This window comes from Heterocephalus glaber, unplaced genomic scaffold (genome assembly GCF_053883595.1).
Source record: "Heterocephalus glaber isolate CG9 unplaced genomic scaffold, H.glaber_assembly_v1.0 deba00001532, whole genome shotgun sequence".
In the NCBI taxonomy this organism is placed as follows: Eukaryota; Metazoa; Chordata; class Mammalia; order Rodentia; family Bathyergidae; genus Heterocephalus; species Heterocephalus glaber.
This window is the reverse complement of record NW_028258330.1, coordinates 19,146,450-19,169,345: the sequence shown is the minus strand read 5'-3', so window position 1 is coordinate 19,169,345 and position 22,896 is coordinate 19,146,450. Positions and strand designations below refer to the sequence as shown.

Sequence of the window (22,896 nt, the reverse complement as noted above, 5' to 3'; positions counted from 1 at the left end):
TCACCTAGTGTGTGCAAGTGCTGTACTGGTCTGAGCAACACACAATTAGAGTCTTAGGGAGCAGGAAAGGACACACTTGCTTCAGCAGAAGGCACTTTATGATAATGTCATGTGATTTACACTCCCTGGCCACCTCTTGCAGATGTTCCCCAGAACAAACCCATTAATTTTTGAATCCTTTGTGTTCTATCCCAGAAATTTGGTTTGCAAGAAATACTCACTCTAGTTGCATCATAGGATGGAAGTTTATTGGAAGGACATGCTGGACAGGCTCCAGGAGGAGTGTGGCAATCAGGCATAACGAGAAATGGGAATCGGAATGAGGGAGGGTGAAGCCTCAGCTACACAATGCTCACCTGGCCTCCAATTTCTTCTCAGCCTGTTAGCTCCTATACCAATGCCCCATTACTTTCCCTGTTTCTCAGACCAGATCTGAGAGCTGCAGGCCCTTTGCTTCTCCCATCATCTGCTACCAGGCTACAAGGTGAGTCACCAGCCACTCAAGAACCAGCTCCCCCAGTCCCTGATTTCCCAGGAGTACTTTATTCCTTCTTGGTTACCCTCATTTGCTTTAACAGCCCTTGTTTTGTGGAAATCCAGGAAAATGACAGGATCTCATTCCATCCTGGAGAAGGATGCACTCAGAGCAAGACCAGGGATGCTAAGCACATTTGTGTTTGTTCTTCACATTTGAAAGGCTGTTAAAGCTGGGCCCAGCTCCTGGGGTGGAGGTGGAGAGCATGGATATAGGGCACCTTTTCTTCCAAGGGACAGATCTGGCCCAATGATCAGGCCCTCACCCTGGGGACCACCAAGCTTCTTGGTTTCCTTAGTGTTACTGTGTGGGAGGGACTTACTATCTCTTCCAGAAAGCCCAGACCAGAAAGGCCAGGGATACTGAGACAGGTCATGGCCTGGCAATGGCATTCCTGTCAATGTCAAGGTCCCAGGTTCGACTCCATAGCCCTTTGGAAACAGAACTTCCAAATAGATTCTGGGCTCAGAATAAAAACGTCATTTCCAGTCTCCTTTATAGGTTGGTGTGGCCACGTGAGCAAACTCCAGCTAAGGGGAAGGGAGTGGAACTGACTTATGCACCTTCTGGGTTGTGTGCACAATGGGAATGGATGTACCTTCCTTCCACTTTCATTCTGCCCTCTTCTGAATGGAGGGAAGTGGGGCCATTGTGAATCTCACTATCAAAGGCAATATTTTAGGGATGGAGAAAAGTAAGATAGAAGGAGCCTTAGCCCCAACAGCTTACACCGCCATAGCATATCCAGACTAGTAGTAGAAAGAAAAATAAAATTCTATCATGTTGAAGCCACTGTATTTGGTCTCCCTGGCAAAGCTATGAGGACACAGACACCCTTCTATTCTAATCATCCAAAGGTCTGGCATGTGGTTTGAGGAGAAAGATGTTCAGGGTCAGTGCCTCCTTTGGAAGAGAGACGGAGAGAGAAGAGGAGATCCAGAGAAAAGATAGAAGCAGAGAGAAAAGTGGATGACAAGATCAACTCAGTTCTGTTGAGGGTCCCTTTGAGTCAGCACCCTCCTGGGTAAATAAAGGCTTCCCCCACCTCTCACCACCCATTTTTCTTGGGGGCAAAAGGCTTGGAGTCAAATCTTCAAAAGTCAGAAGTCACCATGCTGCTTGTGAAGAGGTAGGCAGGACTCAGAGCTGCCTGCTTCATGGTGCCTCGTTTGTCAGTCTCCTCCTCCTTCTCCTCCTGAGGGCAGGCAGTGCCACCTGTCAGCTCAGTGGCTGAGCACAGGATGAAGTCCCACACATGGTTGTGGCAGGCTTAATAAGCTTCCCACAAAGAAAGCCTTGGTCACAGGAAGACTGTGGGGACAACCATGATCTCCCATGTGCCCCACCCCACCCTAGGTAAGGTCCCAAGGGTATTGATGGGAGTATGCACAGCTGGAGCTCTGCCTCTGGGCCCCCAGTTCAGTCATCTGCAGAGAGGGCACACTTTCGCCCCTGCCCAGGTGACAGGCAGGCTCAGGAGTGTTGAAGAACTCAAAACAGAGGAAAAGGAATCAGAAAGTGTGTCTTGGACCTGGGAGTGATGCTGCTAAGACCAGAAAGTCATGCAGCCAGCCCTGAGCAGAACACAGCTCTCTCTCTCACTCTAGTGGGGTCTTGGCTTCCTGGACTTCCTCTCCAACCTCTCCCTGGTCCCAAGCATCATCCCAGATGCTAGCTGGGCACTGTGAGCAGGCTAGTGTTATGCCTACATGTGCCCATGTGTGTAGAGTGCTTACCTGCATGGTGTCCATTGGGGAAGTCCATCTCCAACAAATTCCTGCCTGTGTTCAAATTTTGAGAACGCTTCCTGCACAGTCAAGAGCAGACTCAGAGGCTCCTCTCCTCCTTTCCTCCCCTCACCCATCCTGGCCCCAGGATACCCACTGTCCGGAGCACCTCATTTTCTTCCTCCCTATTCGTTTCTACAACACAGACAGGGTAGGGAGGAGGAAAGAAGAAAGCTACAGAAAGATGGATGTAGATGCAATTCTAGGGGAATTCCCACATTGGGAGGAGTAGCAGTCTATGAACTTGGTAGGTGGGAGGTTCCCCCAAAGGATGTGGGGGTGCTGGAGGGAAAGGGATGGGATGACCCAGACCCACCTCCAGACATAGTAGGCCCCCAGGCCTAACAGCAAGCACAGGAAGGCAGCCAGTAGTCCCAGCACCCAAAGGAGCCACTGGAACAAATGCAGCTGGTGCAGGGCTGGAACACAGAGGAGGCACTCAGAGGGGAGCCATGTCTCTGGGCCTCCAGGGCTCCCTCCCAAGGTGACCCTTCCACTTCATCTCAAAGCCCCCTATGCAGGAAGCTCCAAGAGGCCAGTTTAGACCAGGTAAACAGGCCATGTCATGGCAGAAGGGATTGGGAGAGGCAGCACAGAGGCCTAGGAGAAGGTGCCCCTCCCCTCACCTGAAACCCCAAAGTAGGCAGAGGCAGAAGCAGAGCCCAGGCCATTGGAGGCAGAACACACATATTCCCCCTGGTCTCTGGGCCTTAGAGCCTCCATGTCCACCCTCAGGGCATTAGGGGAGGCTGAGACATGGATGTGCGACCCTGTGGGAGCACCCTGCAGCTGGCTGGAGGCCACCAGTCTGCTCCCGAGGTGGAGGGTCAGGCTGGCCAGGGGCTGGCTGTCCACTCGGCAGTCCAGGATCCCCCGGAGGCCACCCTTAGGCTCCACAAAGACTGTCATGGTGGGCGTCGTGGGCGGGTCTGTGGGGAGAAAAAGAGTGTGATGATTTAGGGAAATGCCCACAAATCCCTCCCTCCCTGACCCTGTTCACCATGGCTGCTGCACCTCCAGTGAAGAGGTGGAGTCTATTTCCTTACCCTGGGGACTATGGCTCACTTTGACCACTGATTGCAGAAGTGATATTATAAGACTTCAGAGCTAGACCTAAAAGGGCTTGCTGCTTCCACTCTGCTTCCTGAATGTGACTGTGTTGGAAGATCAGACCCACCACAAAGGTGAGGCCATCTTGACCATCCAATCTCAGTGGAGCCACTGGACAACTGCAGCCACATGAGGTAAGACCAGAAGAAGAACTTCCCAGCTGAACTTAGCCCAAATTTCAGACCCATAGAATTGTGAGTTGGGGGTGGCTTGTTACACAGCAGTAGCTGGCTGATGAGGCATGGGTTCTGGGGGACTAGAATGTGAGAAATGGCCAACGAGAGCCTGTTGTGTATCAGGCATTCTGTGATTATCTCCTGTGCTCCTCCCAAGAGTAGAGGGGCTGACATGGTCCCCATTTCACAAGTGAGGGAACCAAGACACAGATGCACAGGGCAAACAACCAGCAGGTGGGAGCCCTGGGATTCTGATCCAGTGCTCCAAGCCTGTGAAGCCCTTGCTCTTTGCAGACAGAGGGGGAAAACCTGAGATGGGCACTAGAGAGGCAGGGAGACTGAGGCAGGGGGTGTCACACTCACAGAGCACTCGGAGCATGACTGGAGCAGAGGCCGAGGCTCCAGAGGGCAGCTCTGCTTGGCAGTGGTACAGCCCAGACTGGGCACGGCCCACATGGCTGAAGGTCAGAGTGGGCATGGGATGTGTGTGCAGTGGCCGGCCGTTCTGGAACCATGTGAAGGTGGAGTTGCCCATGAGCCCAGGAGAATGAGGGAGGTGGCAGCTCAGGTTCAGCGCGGTGCCCTCAGGCACCTCCAGGCCTGGCTCAGCCACCACGCGCACACCTGCAGACCAAGGACGGGCAGGTGGTCAGGGCTCAATTGTCCTGTGCAGTGTCCAGATGTCTTGGCCTGTCTTGGGGCCTGGCCCCCCAAGGTAGGACTGAGTCTTTTCCCTCAGACTGGGAGTAAGAAGAGGGCTGCTTTGCATCCGGGAACAGAGCTCCCAGGACAGGCCATGCTTCCCTCGTAAGACTAGCGGATCTGATGGATGAGGCTGAAAGTGTGGCTCTGCTTCTCTCCCCACCCCAGACTGGGTTCCATGATGGCAGGGTTCTGTCTTGCCTCAGCCCAGCTCCCTTTAGCACTGTGACACCTGCTGTCCCTCACAAGAAGATCTCTCGGGGTGAAGCCACATCTTTCCCCAGGCTGGGCAACCCCTCCAGTGATGTGGGCCATCAGATTTGGCCTGTCAGGGCAGGGCTATCTTGTGACCCTTTGGACCCTCTAGTGGGATCCCTAGCCCCTCACAAAGGCCCTGGCCTCACAGCACCCGAGCCCCCTTATCTCCCTTCTCCCACTCACCCTCCACCTGTAGCTTCCAGGTGGTACTGACTGAGCCCAGCAAATTTTGGGCCATGCAAACATAGGTGTTGTCATCATCTGCAGGCATATCTGGCACCTGCAGCCGCAGGGCATTGCGGGCCACCTGGATGTCACCAGTCTCAGATACTGAGTCATGGAGTCCATGGCTGGTGGCTAGCACTGTGCCATTGTAGGACAGAGCTAGCTCAGCAGGTGGCTCACTGTCCACAGTGCACTGTACCATGGCCATGGGGCTGGTTCTGGAGTCGCGGAAGGAAGAAAGGACAGCATCTCGGGGAGGATCTGGGGGACAGGGCACATGCAGGGGCCTTGTCTAGGCACCCTGTATCTCCCATGCCTCCCCCGACCTGATGGTAGCAAGGCTGGAGCCTCTAGACAAATGGTCATCTCCTAGAAGTGACACCTTCCAAGGATTCTATGGGCAGAGTCTTCCAGGCAGGAGCCCTATGTCCTTTGCTCCCCAAGTGCCCATTCCCAGGCCCACTGCATTCCCTCCCCACCCTCACTGGAGCCCAGAAGCGCCCTCCTCCACCCTCATCCCAGCCAAGAATTCCTGCTCACAGAGGACTTGCAAGGAGGCCAGCCGGGAGGTGCGTGTGCCCTGGGCATCATGGACCTGACAGGAGTAGGCACCCGTGTGAGCCCGTGTGGCCCTCAGGAACTTAAGTGAGGCAGCTGTCCCTTCCTGCAGCCAACGGCCATTGTGGTACCAGGAATAAAGTATGGGTGGGCGTGCAGCAGGGTCCTCACAGGTCACTGTGACGGAGGTTCCCTCAGGGATAGCAGCTGATGGAGCCAGTGTCACCCGTACACCTGATTTGAGGAGGCCAGCGTCAGCCCAGCCCAGCCAGACACTGCAGCTGATTCCCACAGCCCAGGCCTGGCTCGCCTCACCCTCCAGCCGCAGCTCCAGGGAAGTGTTGGTCTGGCCCAGAGGGCTGTGGGCTGAGCAGCAGTACAGCCCTTCGTCACTGGGCCGCGGCTCCTGCAGCTCCAGGCGCAGGGTGTTGGGGACAGAGGCTGTGGATGAGGAGGCCAGGAGGCGGCCAGCGCGGCTGAGGGCCATCTGGGCAGGTGGACGGCTGTCCACTGTGCACAGCACCAAGGCCAGCTGCCCGCCACCATGGCTGTCCAAGAGGTAGGTCAGGCGTAGGCTGCGGGGAGCATCTGCAGGGGCCCAGAAGGCATCTAAGGACCTTGAGGGTGACACTGGAACCCAGGAGGACCCTGGCTCCCCACCCCAACTGCACCTCTGCCCAGAGAGGAGCTATCATTTCCCCTAAACCAATGCCCCTGGTCCAGTGCTCCATTGGCTTTGTATGGAGTCCTGGACAGCTATGGGGCTCTGACCATGTTTTGAACCCCACCATGCATCCAATCAGACTCACAGAGGACATCCAGGGTGACAGGTGTGGAGAGGCGGGGTGCCTGTCCAGGGGACCCCACACTACAGCGATAGGAGGCAGCATCAATAAGTGTGACGTTGGGCAGGGAGATGGAGCGGGCACCTGGGCGTTTCTGCCCGTCCTGATACCATATGTAGGTGAGCTGAGCCAGGTGGGTGGCCCACACGAGGCAGGTAAGGTTCACTTGCTGCCCCTCCTTCACGGTGGCTTTGGGCCACACCTGCACACTCACAGCTGGGGAGAGAAGGACACCCGTGAGGGCCTGATGCTGTGTAAAGCAGGCCAGCTGTCTCCATGCGGGCGAGTCACCCTTCTGCGGGGGAGCCCCTGGGGCTCTGTGAGGCTCAGGACGCCCCACAAAAGGCCCTCATTGTCTCTTGGGTGCTCCCAAGCAGAGCCCTGGAGAGTCCTGAGCCCCTCCCTGCCTTGGTGGCAGCAAATAGGGAGAACAAGGCCTCCCTATGTCCCTTTGATTTCTCCTTGATATACACTTTCTGATTAGTTTATCAGCAGGGCATCCATGGAAAATTCTGTGTTTATAAAGGGCTCTTCTAGCTGGGCATGATTGTGTATGTCTGTAATCTCAGCTACTGAGGAGGTTAAGGCAAGCAGATCAAAAGTTCAAGGCCAGACTGGGTAACTTAGTGAGACTATCTCAAAATAATGTAGCCAGGGATTTAGCTCAGTGGCTCCTTGCCTGCCTCACAAGTGCAAGATCCTGAGTTCGATCCCCAATACCAAATAAATAAATAAATAAATAAATAAAGTAAATATAAATATAAATCCAGGTGTGGTAGTGCATATCTGTAATGCCAGCACTTGGGAGGCTGAGGCAGGAGGATCGTTGTGAATATGAGGCCAGCTTACATAGTGAGACTGTCTCAAAAAATAAACAAAAACAAAAATAAAATAAAATCTGGCTGAGGATGTAGCTCAGTGGTAGAATATCCCTGAGTTCAATCTCTAGTAGCATTAAAAAAAAAGAGAAAAACAAGAAAGATTTTGTCTCAAAAAATAAAAAGAGCTGGGGATGTAGCTCAGTGGCTTTGCCTTTTCATCTGCTCTCCTCTCTTCCAGGGTGCACACACACACACACACACACACACACTGACCCTGGGCATCAAAGTCAGCTGAAGCTGAGGCCTGCCCCAGGGTGTTGGTGGCCTCACAGGTGTAGACGCCCTCGTCTTCCAGCACTGTGTTGTGGATCTCCAGCCGAAGTGTGTTGGGGGTCATGGACACCCGTAGCCGGGCATCGCTGCCTGCATCTTCCCCCACAGCTTGCAGGGTAGAGGCCACCAGGTGGTCTCCGTGGAGCAGCCGCAGCTGGGCTGGAGGGTCACTGTCCACATGGCACAGGATGAGGCCCAGTCGTCCTGGGCCCATGTCCATCAGGGTGGTGAGTGTGGCCTGCTGTGGGGCATCTGCATGGGTGAGGAGTGGTCAGGGCCTGGCCGGGGTCCCTCACCCCTATTATGGTCACAGAGCCCAGGACCAGGGAATGCACCCCCTCCCCACCTATGGGTGGGACACGCCCTTACAGGACACATGCAGGCTGATGGGGGCAGCCAGGCTGGTGGCTGAGCCTGAGGCCTGAACTTGGCAATGGTAGGCACCAGCTTGCTTCGGAGTTATGGCTGCAATGCACAGCGTGGCTGAGGTTGACTCGTGGAGGGCCTGGCCATCCCGAAACCAGAGGTACGAGGCCTCCTCGGGGACTCCCGTGGGCACCTGACAGTGCAGGACCACGGCCTGGCCTGCCTGGAGCTCAGGGGATGGTGAGACCTGGACCCAGGCTCCTGTAGGGAGAAACCGAGGCAGGTGTAGACTTGGCATCACAGCTCCAGCAGTCTGGAGCTGCACGCGTGGCTGCATAGGACTCTGTGATCCCAAACCCGTGTCCCTGAAGGCTCCTCTCCAGACCAATCCCCAGCTTCAGCTTCATGTCTCTGCTCCCAATCCATTTATACCAGCTCTGTCCTACCTGGCACTTACCACCCACTTCCGGAAGTTATGGTTTTGCTCTACCAATCACATCCCACCGGTGGGAGGCTGAGTCTATGGGAACCCGGCTCGTGTGGCCTGGAGCTCTAGTCTCAGGCACAGTGCTTGCATGTATGAGGTTTTGACAAATATTGGTTTGACCTTTAAAGAGCTGAAATAAGAATGGTTTAGGTAAAGCTGAGGGCCATCGTCCTGACTATGAATAGTACAGGTGGCAGAGGGTTTGAGGAACAGGTTGGCAGCTGTGAGACTTTCTTTCCTCTCCAGCCCACTCTGCACCTACCGCCAGGATACAAAAGCCCAGGCACTGGGAAGTGGGCAAGGGCAAGTCCTTGTCAGTCCCCAGCTCTGGAGCAGGAGATGAGGGTCAAGAGTGACAAACAAGTGGCTGTATAGAAACCAAGAGCACAGGCCATGCGGGGACCCAAGCCACATTAATCCAGAGTTAGCAGGGCCTGCAGGTCAGGTGCCAGCAAGTGAGCTCCTGAGAAAGACTCTGCCCCTCAATTTCTCTCCCTTTGAATGGGTATAATAAATAAGAAATGATATATAGAATGAAGGTTCAAAGTAAAAGTTCCAAAACTCACTGCTGCTAGTCATTATGGAAAAGGAAGCATCCATTTTTCTTTGACCTTCACTTTATGACCATTACTTTTCCTTTTTCCTTGCTTATTTGCTCAGGGAGAATTTTTGTAGAGAAAAATATGAATACAGTATGTATATGCATATGCATTCATGCATATATATGCACAATATACGTGTATACTAGGCTTTGTATAAGAATTTTTACTATACTTATAACAAAACTATGTTATTAACAAGTTATGTTGAAGTGTGCTAATCAAACTAGCCACTTTGCACAACAGCTACTGCTCCCGTAGTGGCTGCTGCAGATGTTACAGGCAAAAATATCTACCAAGAGGCAAAGGAAGGCTGGCTGGTTGGAAATAAGAAAGATTCTCATTTCTGTGCAAAATCTACAGCACAAATGCAGCCCAACATCTGACCAAGTAGACCCCTGGTATCAGGGTCTACCATTATCAAAGGACACACACTTACCTCGGACGTGGAAAAAGAGTGAAGTGTTGGCTGATCCCAGAACATTTATAGCCTCGCAGTGGTACTGACCAGAGTCCCCAAGGGCTAGTTCTCGGACCTCCAGCTGCAGGGAGTTGGTGGTGGCCTTGGTCTGGAGCCTACCATGGGATGAGAGCTGGGGTCCATGGCTGGTGGCCAGGAGTTGCTCCCCATGGAACAGGGACAGCTGAGCCAGGGGATGGCTGTCCACAGTGCAGATGAACATGGCTGTGTGGCCCTGGCCCATGTCCAGGAGGGCTGACAGCTTTGGAGGGTCTGGGGGATCTGTAGGAATGGGGGAGCTCAGACTCCTGCAGCCCAGCCCACCCCATTCCAGTTGCTGCACTAAGTCCCCCCCCCCCACAGCCCAGGCCCAGCCTGCCCCCTCTCCACTCCCCCCCCACATCCCCCACACTCCAGCACTACTCCCAGTGCCCTCTGCCCTGCTTGGCACCCACAGAGCACACTCAGGACCACAGGCGCTGAGGGCTGGGTGCTGGCTTTGGTGATGAAGTGACAGGTGTACAGGGCAGAGTCGGTCCTGGCCACAGATGGTAGCCTCACAGTCTCCCGGGGGCCCTGAGCCCACAGCACCCCATTCCGGAACCAGGAGAAGTTGGCAGGGCTGCTGGCGGCTTCCTGGCTCACACTGCAAGTCAGGTTGGCCTCTGTGCCCTCCTGCAGCGAGTTGGATGGGGTGATGACCAGGACGGTGGCTGGAGAGCAGGTGACACAGGCTTGCTGGAGACAGCCCTTGCTCTGACCACCCCCACCCCACCCAGGGACCAGAAGGAAGGCCTGGGGGCTCCTGGAGCTCCAATCCCTGCCCCCTCCACTCACTCCTGGCCCTCACCCTGGGCGTTGAAGGTGGCCGAGGCAGAGGCGTTGCCCAGGGTGTTACTGGCCTCACACAGGTACACGCCCTCATCCTCCAGCACTGGGTTGTGAATCTCCACCCGCAGCAGGTTGGGCATGTTGGTGACCTTTGTGCGTGGGGAGCAACCTTGACATGTACAGCAGCCACCCTCTGATGATGTGGCCACTACATGCTCTCTGTGGAGCAGCCGTAGATGGGCAGGTGGGTCGCTGTCCACACGGCACAGCAAGAGGCCACGGCGCCCAGCCTCAGCACCAGGGGCATGCAGTTCCAGCTGGGCAGTGAGTGTGAGCTGGTGGGGGGGGTCTGTGGGGAAGAAGAGCAGGTCACTCACCCTACGGCCGCTGCCAGGGCTCCAGGTCCACTCCAGGCTAGGCTCCCAGAGCACCCTGGACAAAGGCATGGCCCCAGAGCAGCCAGAGACAGCTGTGTAGGCTGTGCACTGCCAAAGGGAAACCAGACCATGGTGGGTGGGAGTCAGCCCATGTGACTGGCTAACCTGCCCTCATGCTGGATGACTCTTCCTGGAAAAAGGGGAGTGGTTTTCTAGCTGGGATGAACCGTGCTGTGTGGCCATAAGCCTCAGCTACTGCTGAGCCAGGACCTGTACACATGTGTTAAGGAGGTCTTCTGGTATTTAAATGTGCCCTGAATACGACTCAGCCCCTGGCTACTGCAGAGATCTGCCTGTGCCAGGATGGAGAGGGCCTGGTCTGTTCAATGCTAAAGGCTTCTGCCTTAGTAGCTATAGAAGCCTCACAGTGCATGTGGACATCTACAGGAGTTTTGCATCCCAGAGTGCCCCAGAGAACAAAGCTTGGATATGGGGCCAGGGCAGCTTTGTGGGGAGGGACAAAAGGGCTGGGTTTGGAGGCCAGGACACAGGGAGGTAAAGGAGGTCCCAGCCTCATCCTTCCAACTTCAGCCCTGGGTAGAGAGGTCACAGTGGCCAGGACTGTGACCGCCTTCCTGTTGTGGACCCCAGGGTGGGATGGGGTCAGGAGGGCTGGAGGAGGTGGGGCAGCTGCCGGTCCCATGGGTGACCCTCCCCACAGCAGGGAGTGGCCAGGCGAGGCTGCTCACAGAACACAGTGAGGACAGTGGGCACTGAGGGGCCGCTGGCGCTGTGTCCGTCTTGGGCACGGCAGTGGTAAGAGCCAGCATCAGTGCTGGAGGCCGCGGGGAGCAGGAGGTTGCTGCCGGGTCCCTCGAGAAGCAGTGCTCCGTTCCGGTACCAGGAGAAGCGGGTGTCGGGCCCTGGGCTCAGGCCGCTCCTGCAGCTCAGAGTCACCGCTTGCCCTTCCACCACCTCGGCCGATGGGCTGATGAGGAGCCGGGCAGCTGCAGGAGGGGAGAGGAGGCTGGGGAGGCTGCGAACCCCACTCCCTGCAGAGTTTTCTCCTCACCCCTCATGACTGCCTGGGTGGGTGGTAGATCAGGAGGGTTCGGCCTTGAACACCAATTCAGACCTGAGGACTCTGAGCTGCAGCCCAGCTTGGGCCAAAATCCTGGCTTGACTGATTTGCTACACCTATCATGGCCCACAGAACGATGGAAGGGCAGCATGCGCATCCACAGTTCCAACACCTCACTTCTCTGTTCTGCATCTTTCCTCTAACTCCTAGCACAGACCCTGTCCCAAAAGTTCAATAAATTAAAAAAATAAACGAATGCCTATGAAGGATCCTCCAAATTCAGAGTCAGAGTGTGTACAAAATGAACAATGTGATCTGCAACATATTTTCCTTTTTGCCTTGTCTTCTAGGAACCTCTGAAGTTGGGATGATTGTATAACTAGGTCTCTGAGATGACTAGACAGCTAGTTCAGCCCCCAGGTTGAGTTGAGTCCTCTGGACTCCAAGAAGGAAGAAGCCAGAGCAGGCTTCCTTTTGGGGGCTACACACACACACACACACATGCACACTCCCACACCATCTGTGCCCATCTTACCGCTGGCATGGAAGTCCAGGGTGGAGGTTGCATTTCCAAGGGAGTTGGCAGCTGTGCACTTGTATTCCCCACTGTCAGCTGCCTGCAGATCACGAATCTCTAGGCGCAGGAAGTTGGGAGCAGAGAAGACGGTGAAGCGGGGGCTGTAGTTCCTCTCTCCAGAGCTAGAGGCCATGATGAGGTCCGCGTGGGACAGCACCAGTGTGGCCAGAGGCTCACTGACCACGGAGCACTGGAGGATGCCCACGAGCCTGGCCTGCGTCTCTAGGAAGGCACTCAGGTCCGGGACAAGGGGAGGGTCTGTGTGGAGACCAGAAATGGGCCTGTCACCATCTGACAGCACTTCCTGGGTCCCCATCAGGACCTATGATCCTAGACCCCTTTGCCCAGAATGCCCTGGGATGGGGACTGTCCAGGAGCTCCTGGGCCAGGCAAGTCCCTCTATCATCCCATCAGTCCTTACAGTTGCTCTGCAGGGTGGGGAGGTCAGGGCCCCACTTTAAAGATGAGAAAACCAGTAGAGATCAGGCAGCAGCGCCTGAACCAGGCTATCCAAAGGGACATTACCAGTCTAAGACAAACTGACACTGTGGGCCTCCCAGAAGGACAACAGGACTCACTGTAAAGGACACAGTGCAGAGTCTGAAACAAATGCAAATCAAAGGGCAGCCTTGTGCTCTTCATCATGAAAGACAATGAAAGACTGAAGAACTGTCTCAGAGAGACAGGACACGGGCACAACGAGACACAACAATCCAGCCCTAAATGTGTGAGCCTGGATTGGATCCTGGACCAGAGAAAGAAAATTCTTTGAAAGACATTATTAGGTCAATTGCTAAAATTTGGACAAGGACTATAGCTTAGTCTTGGATCAATGTCACATTTCCTGATTGTGGCCCTTGTACTGGAACGGTGTATGGAAATGAATGATCTTGGGAATTACATGCAGGGAAGTCAGGGGCAAAGAGACATCATGTTTGCAGCTCTAGGAATAGAAATGTAGACCATCTTCAACTTACAATGGTTCCACCTACAGTTTTTCATCTTTACAATGATGTGAAAGCAACACATATTCTATGGAAACTCTACTTTGAAATTTGAGTTTTGATCTTTTCCCTGGCTAGTGATTTGTGGTATGATCTTATCTTGAGGTGCAGGGTGGCAGCAGGGAGCTGCAGCCCCCAGACACCCACACAATCACAAGGACAAACCACTGGCACAGGCATTCCATAAATTACACAAGCCATGCAGCACTTCATTATGAAGTAGGCTGTGTGTAAGGTGATTCTGCCAAACCATAGGCTAGTGAAAGTGTGCTGAGCATGTGTGTTTAAGGCAAGCTAAGCAAAGCTATGATGTCTAGTAGGTGATGTGCAGAGAGAAAATGAAGTAAATTTACCCAAATGTTAACATTTGGAGAATCTAGGTTAAAGGTGTGTGATAATTCTTTGTACTATTCTTGGCAACTTTCATAAGTTTGAACTTATTTCCAAATACAAATTTTTTTCAGTACTGGGCATTCAACCCAGGACCTCACACATGCTAGGCAAGTATTCTACCACTGAGCTACTTCCTCAGCTCAAATAAAATGTTTTGAAAAGCAGGAGGAAACTGAGCCCCAGGGAAGTCAAAGCCTTGCCCAGGTGTCCACAGCTGGGCCATGAATTCCAGGCCACCTGGCTGCAGAGTCCACCCAGTTTATCATCTGGGTGAAGTGGCCTCAGAGCTCCTATGCCAGGGACCCCAACCCTCCAACAGGCCTCCATTCTTCTGTCCTGCCCTGGTAGTGTCTGCTATCCCCTGCCCCTCGGCCACTTACGGCTGACCACCACACTGACGGGGCCAGAGCGCACACTGCCCTGGGTGTTCTGCACCTCGCAGGAGTAGAAGCCAGTATCGGCCCTGGTGGCCACATGCAGCCAGAGGGTGGGGGTGTGGGCATCCTCCAGCAGGACCTGGTTCTTGTACCAGCTGTAGCTGAGCTCACTGGGTGCCTCCTTGGGTGTGTCGCAGGACAGCATCACGGTCTGGTTCTCCAGGATGGGGCCTGATGGACTCACTTCAACCTTGGCCACTGTGAAAGCAGCACAACGCATGCTGGGAGCTTCCCCAATGACTCCCATCCCCAACCTCTTAGAATCCTAGGCACAGCTGTTCAGCTTCAATCTGCAGATTCTACTTCACCATCCCCACCTCCCATGTGGTGCAGGCTCTTAGAGTCACCCTGCACCTCTCCATCCTATCTACCAGGGTCCTCCTGACATCCCACCTCTCAGGGAGGGGCTGACATCTGTTTCACACTGAGGCAGAACTTGTTCTCTACACTTGAATACCACAGGCACTGAGGAGCCAGCCTTCAGCTCTGTCCTGGCCCAGACTCCTCCCTGCCCCTTGGCTCGATCCAGCTCACCCAGGACTCACTGAAGACATGGAGGCTGATAGGTGGCGAGACCAAAAAGCCCACTGTATTCCCAGCTTGGCAGGTGTAGACACCGGAATCATTCCAGGCCGCCTGGGACAACTGCAGCATGCGGCTATTGGCTTTGAGGGGCACCCCGTCCTTGAGCCACTGCACGGAGTCTACAACAGGGTAGCTGCTGTTCACTTGGCAAGTGAGTGTGACCAGATTCCCTGGAAGGATGTTCTGCCCCGAGGGGCTGAGGAGGATCTCCACACTCTTGGGGGCATCTGCAAGGCCCCATGGAGGTGTCAGGTGAGGTGCCAGGGAGGACAGGGTGGGGGACACTTCTCCCTGCCTTTCAAAGCTCTGCTCTAAGGAAGGCCACCCAGGGAAAACGTCAGACCCCAGCGTCCCCCTGTCCAGGGCAGGCCATGTCCTCTCCCATCCCATCACACTCCTGCTTCCTTCCCTCTCCACCCAGGCTCTGCTAACGTGATTTGTACTTGCTTATGCTGTCTTCTGGAGCTTTCTGCTTCGTAACACTGCCTGCTGCCCTGCTCTGGTTGGGGTGAATTGCACAGAGAAGGTCACAGGCACCACAGCGCTTTAGTGGCCTGTGGTGACTGTTGAGAAGAGACCAGCCACCTAATGGCAGGGGGCTAAAGGCAGCATCAGATTAGCTCTCAGAAGTGTTAACTGCTTTGTAAGGAAGAGACCAGCAATAGTAAGAAATTGATTCTTCAAATCTTGTTCCAAGGCCTCTATGTAAACATGCTTATAAAAGCTTACATTTCCAAGTGCCAAGCACTGTTCTAACTACCTCCTTTCATTTTCCTCCAATTCCATGAGATAGGAATAACATATCATTAACTCCACTCTACAGACAGGAAAACAGCAGAGGACTTGCCCAGCATTTGCCCCTCTAGTGGGTGGGGACCAGTGGCCTGACGCCTATGAACAGCCAGTGGCGTTCTGTTCTAGAACAGTAGCCCATTTGACTGAGCTGGAAGAGGTGTAACTAATGGAGAAGATCTGAGCTTTCTCCCTACTTATTCAGCTGGGCCTCCCAATCACCATTACCATGAGCAGTTTAAAACGGAAGAGGGGTACACTCCACTTCCCAGCATCCTCTAGAAAGGGGCTGAACTCTGGGATGCTTGCCACCAACCCCCAAAGCTACTTGGAACCTCCTGTTCCATGGCCCTGTGTCTCTTTCTCCAGCCAGCCGGGCCTCAAGGACAGGTCCCCTTGAAGCTAGCAAAGGCAGAAGAGAGCCATTGCACCTGACTCTTTGGGCTTAGCCATCTCTCTCCACCTGCCCTACCCTGGAGGTCTGAGTGTGCCCAGCTTGGCATCAGGGACAAAGCTCTGTTTTTAAGGGCTGCTTTTTGTCGGGGAGCCATAGATGTGGCTCGGTAGCAAGGGTGCCTCCTCCCTGAACACTCACGCTGCACACGGAGGTGGACCTGGCCCTGACTCCTGTGGTCAGCCACTGAGAGCTGACAGAGCAGGGTCTGTCCATGGTCCTGCCAGGACAGGGTCATGTGGAGGGTCTTCATGTGGCTGACACCACCCGTAGGGTCGAGTTTCTGGATAATGGAGGTGACAGAACGAGTCGGGTCCTGGCCCTGCCACTGCAGGCTGACCGGCTTCTGCAGACACACGTAGGCTGTGGAACAGTTGAAGGTCACCTCTGTGCCCTCTCGAAGCTCTTTGGGGGAGGTAATGGTGGGCGCATGGGGCTCCTCTGAGGACAAAGACAGGAGAGTTCAGGACTCTGCTTGGCCACACCTGAGATCTCTTGCCCTGGCAACCCCAGGCGAGGAATGAGGTCTAGTCCAGGGATCTGATACAAGAAAGGTTTTGAGAAGGAAGCAGGGTGGATCTGGGGCCAAGCTGACATTGGCCAGGATGAGATCAGGGCAAGGATGAGGCCATGAACCAAGGAGCCAGGTAGCAGCCAGGCTGCCCCATCCTCACCTGTCACGGTGACCAAGGTGCCTTTGACGTCTGACCAGCGGTTGCCCTCGCTGATCTCGAAGCGGAAGTTGTAAGCGCCGGTGTCCTCAGCCTGCAGGTCACTCAGCAGCAGGCTGCATGTTCTGTGGTTCATGTCTCCGAGCAGCTGAGCACGGCCACGGAAGCGAGACTCCACCAACTCAGGGCTGGCTGAGTGGCTCACCACTTGCCGACTGCCTGAGTAGTCATAGTACCAGATGGCAGTGATGCCACTGGGCACCTCCACATTGGCAGGAAAGCTGAATGTGCAGGGGATGAGCAGGCAAGACCCCTTCACACCCTGCACACCTTCTGGACTGGAGACACCCCACGAGGGCTGGCCTGCGGGAGGGGTGATGGGGGCAGAGATGAAGACAATACGGCCCGGGGACCCCATAGAACCCTGCTGCCATCTGCTCCAGAAAGGTGCCCCAGATGGGCCCCCAAACCTACCCTGCCCCCACACAACCCCCTAGCACAGCCCCTTCGGTGCCTCCAGGTGGGGGTGTCCCTTTATCCGTGGCTAATCAGAAGCTTGGCAGGGTGGCTCCAAGAGGGACTTTGGCCTCCTGCTCATCCCTGCCCCTACCTCCCCATGTCTTCCCTTGACCTCAGCAGCCAGACCTCAGCCAGGTATGGTCCAGTCTGCTGAGACTGGACCTCTGCTGGTAGGGCCCTGGGAGCTGGGTGGCGACCACAGCTTACCTGGGGGAAGGATGGAGGCGAAGATGAGCAGCTGGAGCAGGAAGCCCATAGCAACGTCCTGGGCTGGTTCTGGTGCCTAAGAGGGCGATACACTGGGGTGGCTAGGCACATAGGGGTCTCCTTGGGATACCTCAGGGCATTCAGCTCCAGAGCCCACTGAGAATCTGGCCCTGTATCCCCAACTGCTGTGCTGGCCAACCCAGGGAGGGGACAGGTCTTCCTAGGACTTCCAGAGTGGCTACCAGCAGGGAGCCAGGAGCCTACCTGCCAGGCTCAGGCTGTGCCTAGAAATGCCCTCACTTGGTGGCGTGCCCCAGAAAGCCTTCTGTGCCCTTTGGCCCTATCCCAAGTTCTTCTTTTGCTGCCCTTCAGCAACACAGTCCCAGGGCCCATGAACAGCTGTTTTAACCTCCTCCTTCACTTCTTGCCCCCCTCCTTCCTACCCAAGCTGGCAGGAACTGGAGCCCAGAGACATCCAGTGAACTCCAGGGCACCCAGTGATGAGGAGGGTTTCTCACCAGAGATTTTTTTCCTTATCACCAGCCTTACCAGCTATAGGACATTATGTTTTGTGTGTGCATTTTTTTCTTCCTTGTTTTTTTGGGGGTTTTTGGTGGTACCAGGGATAGAACCTAGGGTCTTTGCACTACATTCCCAGATACCCAGACCTTTTTTTTTTTTTTTTAAGATAGGGTCTCCCTAAAGCACTAAATTGTCCAGGCTAGGCAATTAGGATTTTCCTGCCTCAACCTCTCAGAGTGCTGGGATTACAGGACCGTGCCACTAGGCCTGGCCGTAATAGGGCTTGACTCAGTTTACCAAAGTGCTGCCTTTAAGAGTCATTCCTCTGTTTAAAAACCTTCTGTGGCTCCCCATTGCCTTTAAGAGGTAAAAGACTCCCCTTTCTTACCCCCATCCTGTCTGTCCACCGGCACTTGGCTATCCAGCTGTGAAACCTGCCCACCACAAGTGATCTCTGTCTACAAAACCTTATCCAGACTCCAAGGTAAGCACAGACGGGACTTTCAGCTGGAGCTTCCCCTTCAGAGGCGTGCTAGTCACCCAAGAGTTATGTGTTTGACCAGTCCTTGGCAGTTTTGAGCACCCATTTTGGAAGACCTGGTACTGAGGAGGACACACAGGCCCAGGAGTACAGAGCCCCCAGGCACACTCAGGGTCCTGCTCAGTAGGTGAGAAAGGGGTGTGGAGCCCTAAACCCCTTTGAGGCTTCAGAGTAGAACAGGGAGGTGGCAGAGCAAGTGTGTCAGGTGGCACAAGGACCCTGTCCAGCACATAGCCTACAAATGTGAGATAAATGCCTACTGTATACCATGCACAGAAGGCAGGGCCTGTGCCATGGAGTGCCTCTGGTGGGGAGGGGGCTCTCTGGGGCCCCATAGGTATGAATTAGGGGATGGGGTAGCTCAGCGTGAAGGCCCTGGTTAAATCCCCAATACTGTGAAAGGGGAAAAAAAAGTCAACATGGCATCACAAAACGATTCAGTAATCCCACTCCTAGGCATAAATGGAAAAGTATGGAAAGCAGGGACTCAGACAGGTACTTGTACACCAAGGTTCATAGCAGCATTTTCACAATAGCCAAAAGGTGGAAACAGCAGCAGTGTCCCCATCAGAATGGAGAAGCAAAATGTGCTATATGCGTAGAATAGAACAGCAATTAGTCACAAGGGGGAATGATATCCTGACACTGGTTATAATAGGCGAACCTTAAAAACATTATGATTTTGTTTTGCAGTACTGGGGACTGAACCCAGGGAGTGCTCAGCTACATCCTTTTTATTATTTATTTTAAATTTTCAGACAGCATCTTGCTAAGTTGCCTCAACTAGCTTTGAACTTGCAGTACTTCTGCTTCAGCATCCAAAATAGCTGAGATTCCAGGCCTGGCCCACCACACCCAGCTGAAAACACCCAGACACAAAAGGGTTAATATTGTATAGTTCCACTTACAGGAAACTTCTAGAATACATAAATTTCTAGAGACAAAACGTGAAATAGAGGTTATCAGGAGCTGGAGGAGGAGAGTGGAGAGTAAGTATTTAATGAGTATAGCCTCTGGGTGGGTGCGCAGAAAGTTCTGGAAGGAACTTTCCAGATGAGATGGTTACACAATGTTGTGGATGTACTTACTGCTACCTAGTACACTTAAAGATGGTTAATGTGGGAAATTGTATAGTATGCTCATGGCACCATCTACACACACACACACACTGCAAACTTTGCAATCTTCCCTGGTGCCTGCTGGCTCAGCAGAGTGATAGGAGGGCCTGAGAAGGCTGGAAGTAAGGACAGGAAATGCATGACATCTCCCAGGACCCAGCCCATCCTCCTCAGCTGACCGCCGGCTACCCCAGGGCACACCTGGGAAGGGGCAGAGCCGAGACCAGGCTTGGATGGGCTCAGGGTACTTCGATGCCTGAGCAGTGCTTAGCCAGTTGCAGAAGGCAGAATGGATGTCCTAGCAGGGAGCACAACAAGGGCACAGGCAGGGCAGGAAGAACTCTGCTCCGAGGGCAACCAGAACCTGTCCTCAGCTGGGGGCAGTCCTAGGCCTGCTCCATTTCCAGGGATCTGTATCCCAACCTCAGTACCAGTCCTTGGCCTCAGGAGATGGCCCAGACTCACACAGACTGCAAGCTATGTCCCCAGCTCCCTGGCTCCTCCTGCTTGGGGTCCTAGAAGGGGCAATTCTGAAGCCCATGGAAAATGGTGGATGTGGACACACAGATCCCAGAAAGAAGCATGTAGGAGAACTTTCTAGAAGCACCCAGGATACCTGGCGGATGTCACCTATGCCTAGACCAGTACCGACCACATAGGCTCGCTCCATTGGAGCCCTCTTACTGGCTTAGTGGTGGCAAACCCATGGCACTTGTGTTTCAACAGGCTATTTGTTATCATTGAAAGCTCTAAAAGGTTTGCCATCACTGGCTTAGCCTGTTCCATAGCAAAGGCCAGCCTCGACCCAGAGGATTGTCCTGGAAAAAGAAAGAGCAGGCACAAACCCAGAAAGGGAGGCTCTCGTCCCTGTGTGAAAGCCTGGTGTGGAAGAGAAGGTGCCATGGGGCTTGGGTTGGGGTAGCTGGGCCTAGTGGGTGCCTAGTGGTCCCTGGTGGAATCGATTCCAGTCCTGGGGAAGGGACAAAGCATGTATGTACTAGAGGAAAGGGATCCCTGTGGCCCTCCCTTAAACTGAACAGCACTGCCCCTCAACAGAAGTTCCTGACATTTATCCTTATGTTCCCGAGTCTTAGGTGCTCCAAAGACAGGGTTTTAAATCCCTACTCTGGGAACTGGAATCAGGATGGGTTGGGATGGTCTGGTATTCTGTGAGGGCCCATATTTGCTGTGTGTGAGACCGACTGTCCCAAAACAGCTCGGGACTGCAGGCTGAGGCCCCAAATCCCTGACCTCCAACCCAGAGGCTATGTCCAGCCAGGCAAGATAAGCAGAGGTCATTTCACTGTAGGCAGCTGTGCCTGGGTATAGAATTCAGTTTCTGTTTCCCAACACCAGAGCTTCTCCCCAACTTCCCTATCCGGCTGGAGGAGGACATGGGGACATGGGGTGATAAGGTCAGCTGGAGGGCTCTGGCCCAAAGACAGGAAGTCAGGGTAGAGTCAGGACATTCCAGGAGTAAGTTATCTTCAAAACAGAGGAAAGCCCCAAAACACAGGCCCAAAATTCATTCTGCAAGCCATAAAATCCATGAAGACGGTGCACTGGCTTTGATAAGAGCGGGAGAAAGCTCAAACTTGGCTCCTTCGCCGGGCTCTGTATGCTCGTGGCGAGAGCACCCACTCCCTGAGCCGTGCAGGGCAGGACTGGGGTCCTTTGCTGACAGGTGCAGTGGTGATGGATGAAGTGGAATGGGAGTGGGTTAGAGCGAGGGGAGCCTCAGGGTGGGTGGGGCAAGGCAAGGGCTCAGGTCCTGGCACAGTAGCATGGGGTTTGGGATGGAATTCAGGCTGGGATTGGAGTTGCCATGGGGCAGGGGGAGTGACGCCTGGGGGCAGTGACACCTGGAGTTGGCTGCAAGTGATGATCAGGATAAGTGGAGGCCTGGCTAGGATGAGTGGGATGGGGCCGGGAAGTGGGCAGGATGGATCAGCTGGCTGGCGTTGCATGAGGAAGGTGATTAGTAAGTGGTTGCCAATGCCATGTAGGTGAGGGGAGGCTGGCATCAGGGATGGGGCTGCAGTGGGATGGGAGGTAGGGTGATGGTCAGGTCTGGAACTGGGCTGCAGTTTGAGAGGATTTAGAATGGTAGGGGGATTTGGGTTCCAAGTACAGCTTTGATTAGAGTTTCGGGCTTGGGCTGCTTTGGGGTCCACCATTCACATCCACATGCCCTCCTCCCCAGTCCCAGCCCTGCCCCTCCATTCCCCTGGCCCCATGCCCAGGGTCAGCAGTACCTGCTTGAGGGCTTGAGGAGGAAGTAGCCCCTGGGAGCAGCCGGAGCTCCTGGTGCATGCAACTGGCTCCCCAGCTCTGCACCCTGAGCGATGAGGATCGAGACTCAGCACTGCTTCCTCTTTCCCAGTGCCTTAGTTCTCTGCCCAGTCCAGAGCTCCTGGGTCAGCGAGGCAGCTGCAACCTTGCACAACACCAAGACAGGAAGGATGGAGGCAGGGAAGGCCCTGGCCAGCCTGGGACTCTTTAGGACTTGAGCAAGCAGAAGTGGGATGGGGTGGGGGTGGGGTCGCCAAAGCATCCTCCCAGGCAAAATGAAAAAGGGAGTGAGGTATCCCATTTACCAGTCATACCCAGCCCCCTCTTTCTGGGCCACTTTGGTGGGGGAGACTGGGAGTACAAGGAGAGCCTTCTGTACTCTTCCTCCCTGATGACAGGGAAGGAATGGAGCCCAATGTTGGTGGGGGATGTTGGGGGTACCCAGACCAAGGCTGCCTTATTCTCCAGGTCCTCTGTGGGCCTTTCTGTGCCTCAATGCTACCTCTACAAACTTTCAAGAAGGAGGTCTTAGTTGTGGGAACCTAGGGGCTCCAACATCCAGGACAGCCCTCAGGCTAGGTAGAATGTCCCTTCCCCTTGAGGCAGAAAAGGAAAGACCCCGCCACAGCCAAGCTACTTACAATTCTGGAGCCTGTTCTTTTGAGGGTCTACTACATGTACTTATACATTGGACAGATGTTAATTGCTCCAAGCAACCCCAGATATAAGTGATAACACATTTAAAAAAATTTTTGCAACTCAAATTCAACTCAGCTCAGCCGCTGACTGTCTTGGTGGGAGCCCAGGATGGCAGATCAGGTTCTCAGGCCCTGTGGGCTGACCCACATGTGCAGATCTGAAGCGAGTGAAACCCTAAATCAGGTTGGATCCAGGATTCTGGCCACAGTGGCCCAAAGCACACATCTGGCAACATTCTATCCTGACATCCTCAGGCCCCCAGAGATTAGCTCTCTATCACTGTCTCCTTCATTGTCACCCTTCTGGGCACTCTAAGCATGGGTCATTTTCTCTTTGGACCAAAACCCAAAGGGTTCACTCCATTGGTTCCTTCCTCAGTAGCTCTAGGACTGTGGGACAGTGACATGGAGGTACCAAGCCTTCCTCTGCAGACACCTTTGTCTAACATACCTATTCCTGCTGGAGGAAGCAACCCGCCCCACCTTGCCTTTGATTCTGGCATAGCCATGTGACTCTGGAAAGTGGATGTGAGTG

General features: G+C 54.2%; 1 protein-coding gene across 4 annotated transcripts; it reads right to left on the bottom strand.

Annotated features, from left to right (window-relative positions):
• Positions 1-226: 226 nt before the first annotated feature.
• Positions 227-21,796, bottom strand: Siglec1 (sialic acid binding Ig like lectin 1). Of its 4 annotated transcripts, none has more exons than XM_087188712.1 (22): positions 21,627-21,796; positions 17,191-17,266; positions 16,468-16,827; positions 15,935-16,234; positions 14,508-14,774; positions 13,906-14,160; positions 12,087-12,386; positions 11,220-11,477; positions 10,113-10,442; positions 9,718-9,975; positions 9,242-9,544; positions 7,720-7,977; positions 7,291-7,602; positions 6,161-6,412; positions 5,667-5,939; positions 5,334-5,585; positions 4,752-5,054; positions 3,972-4,232; positions 2,949-3,251; positions 2,639-2,741; positions 2,272-2,342; positions 227-1,750 (listed from the first exon to the last, which is right to left on the bottom strand). In XM_087188712.1, the coding sequence occupies exons 2-22, from the start codon at positions 17,237-17,239 to the stop codon at positions 1,629-1,631; spliced, it is 5,190 nt and encodes a 1,729-aa protein (XP_087044838.1). In that variant the 5' UTR covers positions 17,240-17,266; positions 21,627-21,796; the 3' UTR covers positions 227-1,628. The 4 variants fall into 4 exon arrangements, with proteins under 4 accessions (XP_087044838.1, XP_004840788.2, XP_021110660.2 ...); XM_004840731.3 differs by having other exon boundaries at positions 227-1,730; positions 21,627-21,795; XM_021255001.2 differs by lacking the exon at positions 9,718-9,975 and having other exon boundaries at positions 227-1,730; positions 21,627-21,795.
• Positions 21,797-22,896: the final 1,100 nt, after the last annotated feature.